Source organism: Mastomys coucha, unplaced genomic scaffold, assembly GCF_008632895.1.
Source record: "Mastomys coucha isolate ucsf_1 unplaced genomic scaffold, UCSF_Mcou_1 pScaffold23, whole genome shotgun sequence".
Lineage (NCBI taxonomy): Eukaryota > Metazoa > Chordata > Mammalia > Rodentia > Muridae > Mastomys > Mastomys coucha.
In genome coordinates this window covers 36,001,145-36,020,581 of record NW_022196906.1, presented here as the reverse complement: position 1 = coordinate 36,020,581, position 19,437 = coordinate 36,001,145, and the positions used below count along the sequence as shown (strand labels likewise).

The window sequence follows — 19,437 nt, the reverse complement described above, 5'->3', positions numbered from 1 at the left end:
GAAGAAGAAGAAGAAGAAGAAGAAGAAGAAGAAGAAGAAGAAGAAGAAGAAGAAGAAGAAGAAATGAGGTATGGTGCATGGTACATGGTGTATGTTACATGGGTGAACCTTGTAAACATGTAAGTGAAAGTAACAAGATATAAAAGGGTATTACATGATTCAGTTTATACAGAACAGCCAGATGAGGCAAATCCATAGAGACAGATCTGTGGAGACAGAAAGCAGGTCTGTGGTTACTAAGGTCTGGGAACTGAAAGCAAAGCAGACAGAGATAGTGCCTGCCAATAATGAAAATGTCCTAGAACTCACATTGCACAACAGTGTGAGTGTACTTAATGCCGTGATATTGTGTGCTTTAATATGGTTCAATATTATGCTGCACACAATGCAAAATACCAAGCAAATGCCAATCCCAGGCTTGAACGATTGTTTTTCTTTGCCTGCAGGTATTTTGCAAATGAGCCGTTTGCTGACTTTCACCGAGTCGAAGGCTTACAAGGAGTCTACATTGCCACCCTGATTAATGGTTCTATGAATGAGGAGAACATGAGGTCGGTCATCACCTTTGACAAAGGGGGAACCTGGGAATTTCTTCAGGCCCCAGCCTTCACAGGATATGGAGAGAAAATCAATTGTGAGGTACAGCTGCTTTAATCTTGTTTGGCTTTTTTGATACAAAACAGAGAACTGTGGTCTGGTGCAGTTTTCTATATTCAATATTTACAAGAAGCATGCAAAATGATAGAATGTGCTGTTAATGGCACACGGAACAAACTTCCATATGCACATCTGCCCTTTCAGGCCCCCAGATCCATACGAAGTCATGCTGGGGGCTGAGATCAACTCAGAGGGGTACCATGGGATATTCAAGATGCATCTTTTAGTTATTGGAGATTGATTCACATACAGACTTTGTTTATTTGATTCGTGAGCTATACCTTTAGCCTAATATCTCAAGTTTTGTTTCATTATGAGATGGGCTCTTGCTGTGTAGGCCAGGCTGGCTTAGAATTTGTTATGTGGCCCTAGTTGGTCTCAAACTTGCAGTCTTTCTACGTTAGTCTCCAAAGTGGTCAGAGTGCCAGGATTATGCCCTCTACTGTCACACTCAGCTTAATTTAAAAGTTTGGAAGGAAGCACTGAGATACACAACATCTGTTAGACATCATGTTTATTGCTTGACTAATGAGCTTGAGTTAGCTCACAGCTCTGACATGAGGACATAATGTATGTCTTTTGAGGACATTACATCTTTGGGAAGCTGGAGTTTTGTGAGCAAATTTGATGAAAAGCCCAGTGGGAAAATCAGGGTGGGACAGAAAATAAGGGTGGAAGTGTTGCATAGGATTCCAAAATTTGAGAGATTGTGTTATGCCTAGCAGGTGCATATATTAGCAGGACTTGTGATTATTCAAACATGAAATGGACATGCTTCCCCACCCCCCAGTTTTATGCATACAGCTGTTTCAAATGGATGCTCTTTTATTAGGACACACACACACACACACACACACACACACCATGTAGACTTAATTTTAAAATGATACATGATGATATTTTATTTCTTCTGGTCTGGAACTACTATAAAAAATGACATCGCCAATTTTATTTTAAACCTACAGTGTTGAAGAATGAGTATAGTGTTCCCTGTTTATGTGCCTATCCGAAAAGCTAAGCATTTTAAACTGTTGCTTGGTCCCGCTAAGTGTTCTCATGAGTTGACGGTTGTGCTCCCTGGTCTTCTGGGACAACCACACTTGTATTTCTATTTCACCTGAGTGGGCAGAAAGACACCAGAAGAAATTCATGTTAGTTTTGTGTACAACCATATTTAGTTGGTCACCGAATCCTTTGGACTTTTGAATTGTTTGTTCATGGTAAGTTATGTTGTTTCCCTGCATGTCATAGCTGTAGTTCTCCCCTTGGGAAAATTCTTTTGGAGAATCTTGCCCTAGAATACACTTCCTTGTATTTCTTCTTTTTTGGCCTTAGGCCTTGATTCACCCCATGAAATCTAACTTTGGAAAGAAGCAGGTTATAAACAGACGTGAGTAAACACCTCGACGTTCCTCAGTACTTAGGACCTCAGGAGCGTGGCCCATCTTGAGATGGATGTGTCTAGGCAGGTTTGAACATGCCATGGGAGAGGGGACAAGCTTGGTGAAACAGATTCAGTGGCATTACTATTTCTCAGACTGGTCAGCTTGTAACTGTAGGGCTGTAATCAGCTTTGAATTTCTAATTCTTAGTTTAGCTGGTCCCTCCCCCTTTAGCAGGGACCAAATAGCTTTAGGAAGAAAGGGTTATTCATTGGCCCAAGTCCATCACGGTAGGAAAGGCTCAAGGCTGATGCTTAGTTTTGTTTTCTCCTTTCCCCTTTTCATTCAGTTAGGGACCCCAGACCTAGGATGACACTGCCACAGTCATGGTGGCTCTTCCCCTTCAGCCCCTCCCCTCTGGAAAGCTACCTCACAGACCTATCCTGAGGTGTATCTCCTAGGCGACTCTGGACCCAATCAGATTGACCATGAACATTAACCATCATAGGTGGTATGTTAGCTTTCCGTCACCATTATAAAATGCCTGAGAAATTCAGTTTATGAGGTAGAAAGGCTGGTTTTGGTCCATGGTTTTAAAAGTGTCAGTAGTTTTTGTCTGACCTTACTTGGCTCTGTTGCTTTGGGCCAGTGGCAAAGGATGAACATTGTGGTAGAATCATCTTGATTGATCGTGGCAGACAGAAAATAATTAAAAGAAACCCAGAGAGGAAGATGTCCCCTTCCATGTCCCCTTCAAAGGCACACCTAATGATGACTTTCTTGCACTAGGCCTCATCTCCTAGAGATTCTACCACTTCCCAGAAGTACCAAAATCTTGTGACCAAATCTTTAGAACAGGACCCTTGGGGAGTGTTTCAACCCAAGCCATGAGATGGAAAAAAGAATATATAGTAATGTATAGGGTAGACATTTGTGTTGGCTCAGAAGATATGCTCTGTTTAGAGAGCTTTGGAGACCACTGGGTCCTAAGTCTGGTTTCTTCTGGGCCAGACCCTCTTCTGGGTCTTGCTGTGGGGTCCTCGGATAGACTCTTGGGTTTGAGGGAGTCCTGGGCATGTGTTGTGTTGTATGCTGATCCCATTTGGAAATTTCCCTCTGAAGCTTTCTCAGGGATGTTCCCTCCACCTGGCCCAGCGCCTCAGTCAACTGCTCAACCTCCAACTTCGGAGGATGCCTATCCTGTCCAAGGAGTCAGCCCCCGGCCTCATCATTGCTACCGGTAAGTATGCCTTACCTGCTATCCCAAGGGCTTGGATGGGCTGGTTAATGCAGCCAGATAGACATATACAGTGATCATCTATACCTCCAGCAGTGTCCCCTCCTCTTGGCTTTACGACATTATCCTAGTGACTAGCTTCTATTTGGGATGTCTGGTTGGGCCAGATGTCTTCCTAGCATATTCTTCCTTTTGTGTTTCAGGCTCTGTGGGAAAGAACTTGGCCAGCAAGACCAATGTGTACATCTCTAGCAGTGCTGGAGCCAGATGGAGAGAGGTCAGTTCCTGGTCCCGGAACTTTTGTTAGTGTGAGCATGTGAGCTGTGAACTAACATTTCAGGGACACAATGGCCTCTGGTGGGGGTCTGTGATGCTCTACATGATCCACATGTGTATACAGAAACCCAGGGCCCCACAGAAAAGTGAGCCGCACACTCTTGTGTCTTCACACCCTATAACGCACTTGTGATTTTTGCCAGAATATCACTTTAAATAAAAACAGACCGTTTCAGTTTTTATAAGAAACAACTGTGAATTTAACCAAGTTTTTCAGGATAATGCATTCCATGAGGGGGTGAATACAGTGTCTGTTTTGCTTACTTCTTCAGCCCTGGGCTGTAACAGTGCCAGCATAGAGAAAATGCCCAGTAAAATCTGGCGAATGTGTCAGCGAATTACAATGCAGTTGTGGTGGGTCTGACACTGCTCATTTCCCCTGTTTTTCAGAGCCTGGCTGGCTGCTCCTTTTCATCTTCTCCATGTTATGGGAGGGGATTGTTTTAACACTGTTTAACCCATTTGAATCTTGAACACCGACCACACCCGTTCTCGAGGCTCAGCTAGTGCTCCAGACTAAGTTGTGGTCTTAATTCTGTAGGGACTTGGTCTGTGCTGACCCTGAGGATGGGTCCTGACATCCCGGCAGATCACTGTTCAGACTGGCTTGAAAAGTCAGCATCCGTAGCTTCTATACCCATAGTGCTGTTTGTGGAGAATGCAGTACTCCCACATACTCCCTGCGTACTTCCACATTTAATCTGCAATATGCACAGCAATCATGTTACCATTTCGCTCTGGGTAATTTGTAAACATTGTTCTTATATTTTATCTCATATGTGGCCCAGGTTTCTTATCATCCCTCTAAATGAGAGAAAACAGTCTCTCTCTCTCTCTCTCCCTCTCTCTCTCTCTTTCTCTCTCTCTCTCACTCTTTCTCTCTCTGTATGTGTGTGTGTGTATGTGTCCACGTACATGTGTATATATGCATTCATGCGCACAAGTTAAGGATTCCACCCAGAATGGCCGAAAATACAAGTCTGTATTCAGATGAACGAAGTGATCAGGGTACTGTGGCCAAATGAGAGTTGAAGATTTGGAATTTTCAGGTCACCCTCATACTGTCCCATGGGAAAGACAGAACAGCTGCATCTCCATCCACAGAGCTGCTGCTTCCTCTGGAGTGTGGTGTCCTCTCAGCAGCAGAGAGGCCTGGGGGCTTTTAGTACCTTCTGCTGCTGGAGACAACAGGGACAGGAACATCCGCAAGTTATTTCCTTTGGGTAGAGGGCTGGGTCTTGCTCCTCCTCCACTGGAGCAGCGTTGCCTGGCTGTTGCCAGGGCAGCTGTTGGAGACTCTCTCCAGGCATACGTAATACCTGCCAGGAAGTCTTCAGCACCCAAGGGACCTTGTTTTGGGAACTAACAGAGAAGTAGCTGGGGATGAGTGTTGGAGACTACTTGTGAGGGAGCTCCACAGTCCCAGTGGGTAGCCTTCACCAGGGGCCCCATGTGAGAAGGGAACCAGCCATTGTATAGACTGGGAGATAAAAGATACCTGTGACAGACTGCTGCAGGGAAAAGTGGTGACCGAGATTCCGGTTGCCCGCTAACTAGCTAGTTATGTAAACTCTCTGATCCCTAAAGTTTCTTCTTTCTCTTTCTTCCATAACAACTTCACTGAGAGCTGTGAACTATAGCAAGTCTATGCTACAGTGCTTCGTTTGATAAGAGCCGTCCCTCATTTCTATAAATTCGAAGTATCAAGCATGCCTCCAAGTATCTCTGTACCTTCTTGTATACATTCCCCTCTCCAGTGTTGCATCTACCTCTACCTAGTGTTAGCATGTTTAGAATTCTGTATAAGGACTGCTTTGTGTGTGTCTTCTTTATTCTACTTTCCAAGATTCTGCCACTCCTATGAATTTGAAGCCCGTCTAAGAGGCCTCATTGCCTGCGGTGTTTCTGTTTTACATTTGCATTTCATCCCCACCTTAGGGATAGTGGTGGTTTTAGATTGGATAATCAAATCTTAATTGTTCTACCTGCTTGGAATAGTTGAGCTGTCTTAATGTCTTATATTTTATTTTCCCATTTGGATGTGTGTCTGCGTGTGTGTTCTATAGTTTTAAGTTGTGTTTACACATGTGATTTGAGTTAATTTCTGAATGTGTCATAAGAGAATAATCCCCACCCTACTGTTTTCATATTTTAATCTGCTTAAATAACTTTTTGATATCTATTTTTATCCATCTGGTGAAAAGACTTTTCTTTCCCCTTTTGAGTTGCCATGGCCTCTCTGTGGAAATTAATCTGTCATGTACATGTGGGTATATTTGGAGGGGGTTTCTGTTGTGTTCCATTGAGCTATGTATCTTTTCACCACTACCATATTGTCTTGATTACCAAAACCTTATAGGCAGTGTTGGAATCAATTAGGGTGAGCCCTTTGGTTATTTTCAAAATTGCTCTCATTATTCAAAGTCCTTTGTGTGTCTGCATACCCTGCCAGTTTTGCTAGGACTTTCACTGGGAGCACATTAAATGCGTAAATCGATTTCAGGGTAAATTGACATCTTAATAACACCAAGCCTTTTGATCCACAGTTGTAGTCTATCCCTCCATGCCTTCTCTAATTCCTCTTGGTATTTTTACATTTCCAATGTAGAAGTCTTGTATGTCATTTCCTTCGGTTGTTCAGGCTGGAACTCATGGTCTTACTGTCTCTGCCTCCTAAGTATGGGGATTACAAGCATATGCCACCATGCCTGACTTAACCTATTTTCCTTTCTTTATTTTATTTTTTTGTAATACTGGGGAATGAATCCAGCACTCCACTAGGCAAGCACTCCACTGAGCTATAACCCCAGAAATGTCAATGTATATGCAGATTATTCTTAAATATTTAAACTTGCTATTACTGCAAATGAAATTTTTCTTTTTGTTTATCCCTAACATTTTGTTGTTGATGCTTTTTAATTAATTAATTAATTAATTAATTAATTAATTAATTGATTTGAGATAGGATCTGTCTATGTAGCTCTGGCTTACTTGGAACTTGCTATAAAGAACAAGCTGGTTTTGAATTCAGAGACCCACCTGTCTCTAACTCCTGAGTGTTGGGATTAAAAACATGCCACTGTGCCTGAATGCATTCCTAGATTTTTATGCTAATATAACATAATATAATATAATATAATAATAATAACAATGCTTTCTGCATTCTATGACTTTGTCAAAGGCATGGATTCTTTTTTAGTTGTCTTATATGTGCATTTATTATAAACAATCATACCAGATGCAAAGGGCGGCAGTTCCTTTCTGAGCTTCTATTGCACCATTTCTTTTTCTTCTTGCTGTTTCTCCCCTCTGTACTGTGATGCTCTTCTCTTCCTCTCTTTCCTCTTACTATGGCGACTTTGATCTCCAAACACTGTTGAATAGATGCAGGAAGGGTGACTATTCCGATTTGTTCTCTGTCTGGAGGATAAACATTTTAGTATCCTTATTTTTTTTAAAGGCAGAGTCTCTCTGTGTAATCTGGGAAGGTTAGTTGTTGTGTTCTAGTCTCATGAATTAAACAATATGCTCTTGGTTGTATGCGATATATATGCGTACATGTAAGTATATGTATATATATATTCCACCAACCTGGAGAAAAATCCCTGTTGGTCCTAGGTTATTGACAAGTCTTAAAAAAATCACATCCAGCTGTTGGTTTTTGTCAAATGTCATTTCTATATCAATGTAATGATATAGATTTTCTTTATTCTATTACTATGATGGATTGTATTAATTGGCTCTTGAATATTAAGCTAACTTTCAGTTACAGAATAAGTCCCATTTGGTCATGATACACCGTCCTATTCAAATATAGCTAGGTTTGATGTGCTAAAAATTATAGGGATCTTTTGTGAGAAATACTAGTATGTGATATTTTATTTTCGGTGTCTTTGGCAAGATTCAGTATTGGGGTCTGGGTGGTCTCATAAAATAAGAACACACTGATGTGCTGTCCCCCTTCCTTTGTTTCTGGCTGCCTGTGCTAAAGTTGGTGTTATGTCTCTGTAATTCACCACTAGGCTGGGAATTTTCTTTTTAGAATATTTTTGGCAAGAAATTCATTTTTTCCAGTTGGTGTATAACTATTCAGTTTTCAAATTTAATGAGTTTTTTCTTGCTACCTTCTTAACATCTGTAGAAGCTTTAGAGATAATTTTGTTCCTGGTAGGAATGAATTGACTGTTTTCTCTATTATATTATTAAAATTTTCCTTATTTGTTTGCTCATTCTGTGTTTCGATAGCTATTTTAGATGTTTTCTAAGTATCAACATGTAAGGCTTTAACATTTCTCTTGGATACATCTATTACTGTTCATTTACTTACTGTTTATCTGTGTCTTTGTTTAAAGAACTTTATGTATGCAACCTGTACATCCTTGCTCTCTTATACATCATTATTATTATTATTTTATTCTTTGGGGAAGCTGGGTAGGTGCATGAGGAGATCTGAATACAACTTGTGGGCACTGGTTCTCTCCTTCCACCATTTGGGTCCTGAGGAGCAACTTCAGGTTGTTTAGCTTGGAGGCAATTCCCCTTATCATTGAACCAGCTCCCTGGCCCCAGGCTTTGTTTGTGCACCTTTATTTATTGGAATTAAGCCTTTAATGTTATATTTTTGTTATTCACTTCCTCTGTACCCATTCTGCTGTACCTCTTTTTGCATCTCCTTTTGCGTTATTTAGGTTTTTGTTTTTTGACAGTGCTGGGCATTGAACCCAGTGCCTTGTGCATTCTTGTTGAGTGCTCTACCATTTAGCTCCCTCCTTAGCCACCAGATATATTAGACTCTGTCTTTGTGTATTTCTCTCTTATTTTCTTTTCTTTCAGTGGGTTCTCTCAGGATTAGAGCATGCATATCTAGTCTTTCGTAGTCTTCACTGAGTCGTACTGAATGTATATAAAATACAGAATGTTTATATTATGTGTGTCTATGTCCACTTCCTGACTTTTCTGCTTTGGTTGTCTCTTGTCTACGTACTTTGAAAACACTTATTTACTTTTGCTTAAATTCTAATAAGGATTTTAAATAATAGCAAACAAGCAAATTTGAATTCTGTCCCCCCCTCCCCCAGGTATTTGGCATTTCTCTTATTTGTCTGTGGTTCCTGATGATCCCTGGGTAGACACCCATTGCTTAAAGAGATACCTTGAGCATTTCCTGCAGAGCCCACTGTCTGTGAGGGGCTACTGGCTTTGGGTTCCCTTGGCTTTTCTTTCTTTTAGAATCCTTCATTTCTCCTTTATTCCCAGGCATCGTGTTTCTTCTATTGCAGAAATCTTGGCCAGTGGTCATCTGGGTTAATAGAACCTTGAATAATTTTTTTTGGATTCTGTTTCCTCAGGTTTGGGTGAACAACCTATGGCTACTTCAGTTATATTATTTGCACACGTAGTAGCCCACTCTTATAGAAGCAAATTTGTTTATGTGTGTGCATTACATCATTTTTCTCTAGGTTCCGTCAAGATCCCTCATTCAAATGTAGTTTGGGGCTTAGGTAGAGAGTTACATTCCATTTAAGGGATATATGCTCTGGGATTCCTCCCACATTTCCCCAGCCTGCAAGGGGTCATTTACCAATTCCTTTTGTAGAAACAGTTTCTATGGAAGTTTGAGATCCCTAGCTAGAGCGGAGTCACTCCATGAATGGCCTTCCCTTGAGGCAACTCTGTATCAGGAAACTGTGTGGGCAGCTTCTCCAGGCACTAAGTCCCCTCCTACAGGCTTCAGAGAGCCAACTTTGTTATAGTAGAACAGCAGCTCTGCTTGACTGGTTATTTATTTTGCAACGTGGGGATGAAGCCTAAGGCTTCGGGCATGTTAGACCAGTGAAGAGTGCTCTCTCGCCGAGGTAGCCTAAACTCTGGAGTATGAGAACTTAGCTCTCTCTGACTCCAGGATTGTGAGGCGTGAATGAAAGGATGGATAAGAACTTGTTCAGAGATCTGGAACCTGCATTCTCATGGCTGTCACTGTGGTGGTGTGTGTCAGGGGAGGGGAGTGCACTGTTTCCACATTTACCTCGACAGCAGCACATCACCTCTGTTTTGTTTTTCTTAACCAGGCTCTTCCTGGACCTCATTACTATACATGGGGTGACCACGGAGGCATCATTATGGCTATTGCTCAGGGCATGGAGACCAACGAGCTGAAGTAAGTGCTTCTGGTTATCCCCCCCCCCCCTTTCCTCGTCCTTCTCTTCTTCTTAAAAAATTCTTTTCTACCTTTCTCTCTACTGCTTCTTTCCTTCTCTCCCTCCTTTTTTTTTATTTTTTATTTTTTTAAAAATAAACCAAGGTCTCACTGGGTAGCCCATGATGCCTTGAAACTTGCAATGTAGCTCCGATTGGTGTAGAACTTGGCAATCCTCCTGCCTTAGCCTCCCAAGTGCTGGGATTGCAGGCCTCAGTTACTGTGCCTGGCTTATTTCTTTTCTCTCACACTGGTGTCTGTGGTGACTTTTGGATGCTTTCTTCAGCACTAAGTTCGGGTCAGAGAACTGAGACCTCTGGAAATGACTTAAACTTTTTGTGTCTAGGACATAACTATTTCCTTCTGTCTTACAGGACATTAGGAGAAACAAGTGAAATACTTTTTATTACTTTGAATAAAAACTATCTATCATCTTTCTTTTAATTAATTGTTCAAGGTTAACATATAAAGTAAAGAATCTCATGGTAATTTTTATTTATTTACTTTTTAACATATATGACTTTGTCATCATCATCATCTCATCATTATCCTTATTATTGTTTTTTGCTCAACTATCCACTTCCTACTGCCCTGTCACCTTCCCCTTTCTACATCCCGCCTGCTTCTCTTCCTTCCCCCACACAGTTTCTCCTTCTGCTTCCTTATCACATGTAACTAGAGAGTTTTGAACATGTCTTTGCTTTTAAAAGTGGTGTTTCCAAAGGTTTGCACCCAAGATGACTGATAGTTAAAATGACAAGGAATAATGACAGCAAATAGTGGTTGTAGAATGTATGTCACTTGGTAACCAAGTGACTTTTGCTGTGCTGCATTTCATCTTTGGGGCTGTCATAGATGGAGCTGGAAGGGATGTTAGGGGTTAACTGCTTCATTTTACAAATGGGGAAACTGAGGCTCAGGAAGACATAACGATTCGCTTGTAGACTCATTCTTGAGAGCTAGTCTTAGATTATGTCTAAGAGAAAGGCAACGTGTTGGGAGTTTGTAGCTTTTCTCTCCTTCAGGTTTGATTTTATCCAGAGTAATTTCTTTGCTTCCTCTCAGGAAGCTATTGAACCAGAGTTACCATTTGGAAAAGACAGACTGACCCTCATTTCTGCTTGTTTGTTTTTGGCTTGAACTTTTTAGCTGGGTGATGGCAGGAGGCAGAGAGAGCTGTAATCACACTGATCAGTGGGAAGAAGCAGGCCTCCCCTGCTTTTGCTCCGAATAGAACTGGCCAGGGGCAAGCATCGGGTGCTTTGAGAAGGGGGTTTTAACAGCTGGTTTTTCCCCTGTGCTTAACTGGGTGTGAATTGAGCCTTGAAGAGGTAGAGAGGCAAAGGTCTAGTCTTGGCTTTCCACTTGGCTGCTCTTGGCCTTGGGTGGCATGGGGCAGCTGCTTCTCTAGAGCCTAGAGGCAGGGGAGGTTGTGTTTGTAGATGACACCCGCATGCATTCATGCTCAGAAAGGCTTTTTGCTCAGAGGATGATACTCACAGAGCATGCTTTCCCCGGATCTGCTGGTGTTTGTATATCTTTCCAGTCATTTAACTTACACCACACATACTGAGCAAGTGGTATTTACGCCAGGTACGGTGAATCTAAAGAGGAACAGGATGCTGTGGTCCCCTCCCACCCCCACTAGCGCTTCACCCTCTGGCTGTAAGGTAGGCGAGGAGGTAATTGTAGCGGTTAGTAAACTGCTATGTGAGGAAGGCATACAGGGCCTGGGGCTTGGTTTCTTGGGCATAGATTTCATTCTTTGGATAGTTTTAGTTTTCAGATTTGGGAGTCGGTTCTCAATTTTCCTTGTTTAACTTCTCCACAGATTACATTAGCATTCCAAGCTGGCTCCTCTGAAGGAGCGAGTGTGATTTTAGTCCTCTTACACCATCTGTCGGTGCATATGTGCCCAGGGAACTCAGCACCATTCTGCACTAGCTGCAGCAAAACACGGCCAGGAAAATAAACCTGCTGATGGAAAACCATAATGCTCTCCCCCTGGCATTTCACAATGGCTTTGGGGGTTGGTGGTGGACATCATGGGCATGGTGGTGTTCTTCTATTGGCACGGGCCATTTTGGAAGTGTCTGCAACACATAGTTCAAGTAAATATGGACTGGCCTCCTTTTGACAGGTCCATGTGCCCCAAGAACCAACTCACACTTGGCAGGGATCTGTGCAGCCACCTGGTGTTTACTGAGTGTGTTGTTCTCAGTGGTGTTTGCTCCTCCCTCCGCTGTTCTGAAAAGCAGAGGATGAAAGTGAAGTTAGTCCACAGCCTCCAAAGACAAATGGTGAGGCCTCATGCTTGGCTTTTGATGGCTGTGGGAAATACACCAAAGAAACAGGGCAAAGCTGGGAGAGTTCGTTTTGAGTTCACAGAGTCACAGGATTCAGTCCCACTTGGCTGCTCCATTGCCTTTGGGAGGCCTCATCAGCATGTCAGGGTTGAGCTTAGCTACTCAGCAGGATGGGTGTGCTGACTGGGGGTAGCTTTCCAGGGCATGCCCTCTGCAGCCTCTTTCCTCTAACTAAGCCCCACCCCCTACTTTCCAACACCTCCCCATGATGTCACCATGGTATGAGCCCATCAAGGGGTTAAAATCAGAGCCCTCATGATATGGTCACCTCTCAGAGATGGGCTCCATCATGAGAACACTAAACCTTTCCAGCCATGTTGACAAAGCTGGCCTCAGGCTCTGGGTCTCTGACCTCTCTGACCATAGCAACCTCTCTGTCCTTTGAGCCACAGGAGTTTTTGGTGTCTTATTCATTTAGATTGACTGTGTTCAGACTTCATGTTTTAGTTCCATTTCATACTATGCCTGGGTTCTTCGACTCATTAGCAAGGCTTTTGTAGGCCCATATGCCTGGTCTTATACAAGTTAGCAGGCACTTAGCAAATATTTGATCGATCAATAAATAGGTCATGCATACTTGGGCATCTAAGATTGCTTTTTTCTTTTTTTTAAACATCGATTTAAAAGCGGGAAGAGATCTGGGTAGGATGCTATTTGCACAGCTCCAAGGGAGACCACTGCTGTTGTGTTCTATGTAAATGACAAGCCCCGAGCAGTGGGGGCTTCCTGAATGTGTACAGCCAGGCAGCCAGAGAGATCTGATCCACCCTCCTTATCTTCCTCATGAGGACATGATATGATTTGTGGGAGTTAGCGCCCACACTGGAACATGAACAGATTTCTGCTAGGAATCATTTCAGGTCAATTACACAAACATTTGTTGAACAACTACAGTGAACCAGATGTTGTGCTAGACGCCAGTGATGGAGAGGCGAGTGGGGTCTGGTTCAGGATCTGCCTGTGCCCATGGGAGTGCTAGGGGGGTCTGAGCTAGTTGGAAAGAGAGTCTGGGAGAAGGAAGGAACTTGCTTTGAAGGGAGGACAGGAGGTTCTGTGCATCTGAAGATGAACAGAATGTGGTCCCTTACCTTTAAGTATTTTATCCTTTATTTTTAGTGTAGGCAGAGTCTTTTGTTCTCATCAGAGGGCATAGGTAGTAGAGATAGGAACAGTGGTCAAAGACAGATTTGGGTATTTGTTTCCCCCACTCCTTGGTGGTTCATTTACTTTTTCATGGCATTCTTTCTCTGATTAGCACAGTAACACTAAGATCCCTCTGTTTGCCTTCTGCCTTGCTTCTGTATTGAGACTTTATCATTTGTGTTGAGTGAAACAGAGAGCAAGAAGGGTAATGCTTTGGTTTGCCTTTGTGCCCACTTGTCTGAAGTGAGCAAATGAGGGCCCAAGGGGCTAGGCAATTGCTTTTGCATCCATTTGGCATGCTTGACCAGGAGCCTGCCTGGAGGATACCAGGGGGTGGTGTCAGTTCTTAAGGATGCAGAGCATCCCGCAGAGAAGGAGCTGCAGCATTTCTGCATCCTGACCAGAAAACATCCAAGCACCAGTTTGTGAGCTGGATCCTGAGGGCCGAGATCAATTTCCGTTTCTTCTTGGCAGCTCGCCTGCCAGTGTGATGAAATGTTGATAGTTACTAAGACTTTGGACTTGCCCCAAAGCATCTTCTCTGTGAGGAGATCTCCAGTTTCACAGGGCTTCCCTCTGGGAACCCCCCAAACTCCTGCTAAGGCTACACACAGCAGCTTGGCTGTAGTTGTCTTTTCAAGGAGCAGCCTCGTTCCAGAGTGTAGGAAGCTGCATGCCTTCTTACATGGCTTCTACACCTGTGGCTGCAGCATCACCATGAAGCAGCCTCAGAGAGCTGTCTCCGCCCCAGACTCACCCTGGGTGGCTTCCTCTGCTCCTGGAGACAGCAACAGACGTCCTTATCACCTTTTAACTGTTACAAAACTAGGACAGTGTTTTTTTTTGTTGTGTTTTGTTTTTTCTTTTTAGAGAAACTCAGTGTGGGTTGTTTAATTTCCTGCAGCAAATGTTGACTATTCTTCTTTCCGGTGGTAGAAGAGGTGTGAACTGTGGGGACAGGGAAGTGGGTGGAGGTTTTATTACTGATGAGCCGCAGTGTAGAAGACACTCATGGATCTGGTCATGGGTAGGATGTGAAGTCTAGTGTAGGGCCTCGTCTGAGCTGATCTAAGGCAGTGCCAGCTGGGAGGTTGGGAAAGTTGTTGTATAGTACCAGTGTTAGAAAGAGCTCGTGGGGCTGGAGAGATGGCTCAGCACTTCAGAGAGCTTGCTGTGCTTCTAGAAGACCTAAGTTCAGTTCCCAGCATTGACATTAGGCAGCTCACTACTGCCTGTAACTGCAACTCCAGGGAGTCTGATTCTTTCTTCTGGCGTTGGCAGGGGATATGGGATTGGAGTGGGTGGGTGGTGGTGGGGTAGTACCTTTGCACACTCGGCATACATTCTCACATACACATTTAAAAAGAGACACAGCTTGAGCAAAGGTAGCAGTGTGACTTTGTGGTCCCTGAGGCCTTCATGCAAGAACAGGACACGTATTGAGAGATTCAGAGGTGAGAAATAGGGCTTGAGGTGGCATTTGACAAGCTTCAGTCCCATGTGCCCTTTCCTGACTCTCACTGGAGAGATTTTGTTCTTGTTGTCTGTGTGTGTTTAAATAAAGTTATTTTTGTTTTTTGACAATTTCATATATGTGTGTCATGAAGTTTGTCCATTTTTGCCACCCTTACATTCTCACTGCCTCCCAGTCACATTAAGCTGTTCTTCCAACAGATAGCTCTCCTATCAATAGGTCTTTCTATTTATTTATTTATTTATTTATTTATTTATTTTATTTTTCCGAGTTCAATTAAGGTTGATACACGAGCACAGGTATGGGGCAATTTCCTAGAGCATGGTACTAGTGGTGATACTACTGAAGACAAAAATCAATACCCCCTTCTTCAAGCTACCAATTAACTGCCAATAGCTTCTTTCAGAGGGGCAGGGTCCCCGCCCTTACTTGTGATTGAGATGTTGATGGGTCCAGTCTTGTGAATGTAACCACAGCAGCTGGAAGTTCCTAAGACAAAGGGCCATGTATATCCAGAAGATAGGGTTCCATAGCAGTCACTGCCATCTCTAACTCCTACCTTCTGTCACTCACTTCTTTGCCGCTGTTCCCTGGGCCTTAGAGTGGTGATGTAGATCTCCTGGGGGAGCCGGACACTCTCAGCATTTGGCCACTTATTAGTCACTGTATTGATTGTTGCCCACAGCAAAGAGAAGCTTCTCTGACCAAGGCTGAGAGCAGTGCTCACCTATGAACATGAACATCAATATTGATAAAGCACTTTGACATCATGCCCATTTAGCAAGACTCCAGCAGGCTTCCCCCTAGGGCCTTTGGTGTTTGAGCAGGTTTGGCATCAGACAGGAGTCACCTCCTGTTGAGGGGTCTCAAATCCAATCAGAGAGCTATTGGTTACCCTCATAATAGTCCCGCCACTCCTGCACCAGTGGGCGCTTCCTGCCCTGTAGGTTGGAACTGTAGCTTGAAGAGTTCATACTTGGGTAAGACTGAAAATTTGCTTTTGAGGACTTTAAGTAGAGGAATGACATGGCTTCCTTTTGGAAGAATGAGAGGATAAATGTATTCCAGAGAAGATGGGAAGTGAAGGCTCATGGGTTCAAGGGCAAACAGTATGTGAAAAGGACATGCTTTCTGATTAACTGGACGGTGATTCTACCACTCACAGAAAACAGAGGCAGGGCCATTCTGTGAAGGCAGATTTGGTCAAGGTGAACCAGATGGCGGTTTCAGGTTCCAAGGTCGAGTTCAACAGTAATGTTTTTGCTGCCTCATGGGGTTCTGCCTTCTGCCACCTATGATGGAGGACCTTCTAGTCTTTGAGTAACTGTGCTATTTTCTTCTGGGCAGTTTGATTTATTCTTTTGGTCATTCATTCATTCACTTGTTCATATACTCATTTGTTCATTGGTGAGCGTAGGTTTCTGGTAAGAGAAACTGAAGAGTTCTCTGCAGTCCAGGTTCCATTCCTTGGCTTTGAGTGTTACTCCCTGGTCCTTTCATTGGAAAGCCATTCAGACTTTGATGGCCCCATGCCTGTAATACTGAGTATCTGTCATTCTGTGCCAAATACTCCAATTTCCTTTTCTTATCTACTGCTGAATCTTCACATAGATTTTTCTCTAGGTCTACCTTGTATAATATCATTGCATTTAGATGTGGGTCTCATATCTGACCTCCATAGTGTGAGCCGGGTAGAAGGATTAATACCTGCTGATTCTGGACACTGTTTCTACAAATAAAAACGTTAAGACCAAATTTCTACCTTTTTCCCCACCTGGATTCAGTTTCTTGATGTGTAACCCAGGCTATCCTCCAACTTGAGATCCCCCTGCTTCAGCCTCTCCAGTGCTGAGATGACAGATGTGCCTGGCATTTTCAAAATGGTGACTCCCATTAATATTTTTTATTTATTGAGAAAACATTTACATAGCATGGGGTCTTTAGATCTTAATCAGTTTTTAGGGAGTTGTAACAAGATGCTTTCCCACCGCCACAAAGATGGCCCTGCAGGCACCTGCCCGCCCGGCAGTGCCTCACCCTCCTGACCATGCCATGGGGGTAGTTTCCTTTATTCCAGAGTTGCAGCTATGCACAGTGTGTGTGTGTGTGTGTGTGTGTGTATGTGTGTGTGTGTGTATGTGTGTGTATGTGTGTGTGTATGTACATATACTTGGTTTCTTTTACTAATGTAGAATTTTCTATTTTCTTCTTCTGTTTTTGGTTTATGTTTGTAATATATATATATGCATATATATGTATGTATGCATGTGTATGTTTGTGTGTGTATTTACATGTGTGGTATGTGTTCATGTGCACATGTGTGTAAACCTGTGTGCCTGTACATGTGGAGGCTCAAGGTCAGTAGTAGGAATCTTCCTCGACTATGCTTCTAGCTAGTTCTTTGAGGCAACGTCTCTCAGTTTAAACCAGAGCTTGGCAATCAGTCCATCTCCTTAGCCAGTTTGCTACAGGATTCCCATCTCTCTGCTTTCTGAGGTTGGGATTATGGGAAAGACACTGTACCAACGTGGCATTTGCATTGATTCTGGGGATCCAAATTCTTTCTGGTCCTCTTGCTTCGATGGCATGAGCTTTAACTACTGACTCATTCCCCTGGGCCAGCATTTCAGGTTTCTTCAGCATATTCTTTTGTTAGTAGCTAAGTTCAGCTCCACTAAACCCCTAGAAGTCCACTATCGGATAAAGCTTATTAAAGGGCACATGTCCAGCTGTCTCCTATCCTAAATTCCAGCAGGCTAGGTCTTGGGAATATCATGTGAATGTTTATATTATCATTTTTGCTTAGTCTTTGGATGCAGAAAACAATTGAATTTAATTTTGCCACATGTCTATATCTATATCTGCTTGTGTGTGTACAATTGGCCTTGTGCTCTTTGCAAATGGGGTAGTGTCACATTCAAGCTCATTGTCTAAATTGCTGACTGGAGTGTGGAGCTTATTAAGAAACTGAAGTTTTATTTTGGTTCGTGATCAGATATATATCAACTTCCTTCATATTATTTCACCAACAATGAATGAATATTTATATGTGTGGTCCACAAGGATCTCTTTTTTAAAAAAATTGCTCTCACATCATTATCCTTCTTATGGTTGGTTTTGGTTATCAACTTGATTGGATTTGGGATCACCATGGAAACAAATCTCTGAGCATGTAAGAGGAATTAGCTCAATTAGGATAATTGATGTGGATAGGACCAGTTCTTTGCCTGGAGTCTTGAACTGAATCAAAAGGATAAAGTGGTCTGACATAAGCAAATATTGCTCTCTGTGGATGCAATGTGACCAGATACCCCAAAGTTCTACCAGCATGACTTTCCTGGCACAATAGACTGTACCTTCAAAATGCGAGCCTAAACAATCCACCCAGAAGTTGCTTCTGTCTTTTGTGTCTCTGTGTTTTGTCCTTGCAACAAGATAAGTAACTAATACAAGTCTCTTGTTCAAATCAAGAATAATCAGGAGGAAAGGAAATGGGTTAACGGGTTGTGACAAGAGACTATTGGGTTCTCAGCTCTTGCTTCCATTTGCCTGAGTGCTTATTATCCATTCTCAAAAGTACATTTTCTCCTGTAGGTAAACAAAGTGACTGCTCCTCTTCTGTCTTTAGGATCTGTTCCACCCGACTCTTGGAGAAATTACCAGAAAGTACTTCAATAATTTTATCTTCATCTCTTCTTGTTCCTTAGTAGATATTCACACACACTAGCGTACACTAGTAGGTATCCTCTCTCTCTCTCTCTCTCTCTCTCTCTCTCTCTCTCTCTCTCTCTCTCTCTCACACACACACACACACACACACACACACACACACACACACACAAAAGAGAAAGGAAGAAAAGAGATCCATACTTGTTTTTTTTTTCCTTGCCTCTTGTCATTTTAATTTCACTAGTAAGTCCTCTTTTCAGTTTCAGAGTGTTGAGATCAGACCAACATGGATGTTCCTTTAGCTGTTGCTATTGTTAGATGAGCACCCTCTCTTTGATATTCCTGAAAAATGCCGTGTTCTAAATGAGCAGCATGTTCTCAGGTACAAGGCTATGCTTTGCTTGGCCATACACCTGCTGGGCCATCTCATTAATGGCTTTACTGTCTGCACCTTCTGGGAATATATACAGAAATGATTCATTTCCTGGGGTTATCTTTGGTTGGAGGATCTCGTAAATGGAATTAGCTTGCCCATGTAAAAACAGATAGATTTCCTGTATCATCACTGAACAGCTGGGCCATTCCAACCTTGTCTGATTAATGGATCCACTCTAAAGGTATCTTTAGGAGTGGTATTGAGCCTTCAGCTTTTTAACATTGGTAAAATGCAAAGGACTGATGGGTTGTTAATAATATTTGATTTAAACCTCACAAACTCCAAACATGACAGCTGGTTGAGAATTTGCCCCTACATTGACATTGACATTGGGTAGGGGGTAGGTACTTAGTTGTCCAGTGGCCTGGGTGGCTGTAGTCCTCATCACTTGGTTTAGCCTCTAGGTGTAGAGATGTCAGTTCATAAATCTTAGGATGAGAAGAAGTATTGGGATTGAATGAGGTGGTCAAAAGATTCCTGTCTAGTTCTTTATATGATTGTATGTATGTATGTGTGTATATATATATATATATATATATAT

The 19,437-nt window shown here is 42.7% G+C and overlaps 1 protein-coding gene across 1 annotated transcript in view; it reads left to right on the top strand.

Annotated features, from left to right (window-relative positions):
* Sorl1 (sortilin related receptor 1) overlaps positions 1-19,437 on the top strand; it is a 163,470-nt gene that overhangs the window by 59,947 nt on the left and 84,086 nt on the right. The window contains exons 9-12 of the mRNA XM_031345625.1: positions 447-639; positions 3,162-3,279; positions 3,480-3,553; positions 9,681-9,769. Coding sequence (XP_031201485.1) covers positions 447-639; positions 3,162-3,279; positions 3,480-3,553; positions 9,681-9,769 — 474 coding nt within the window. The remainder of the gene's footprint in view (positions 1-446; positions 640-3,161; positions 3,280-3,479; positions 3,554-9,680; positions 9,770-19,437) is intronic.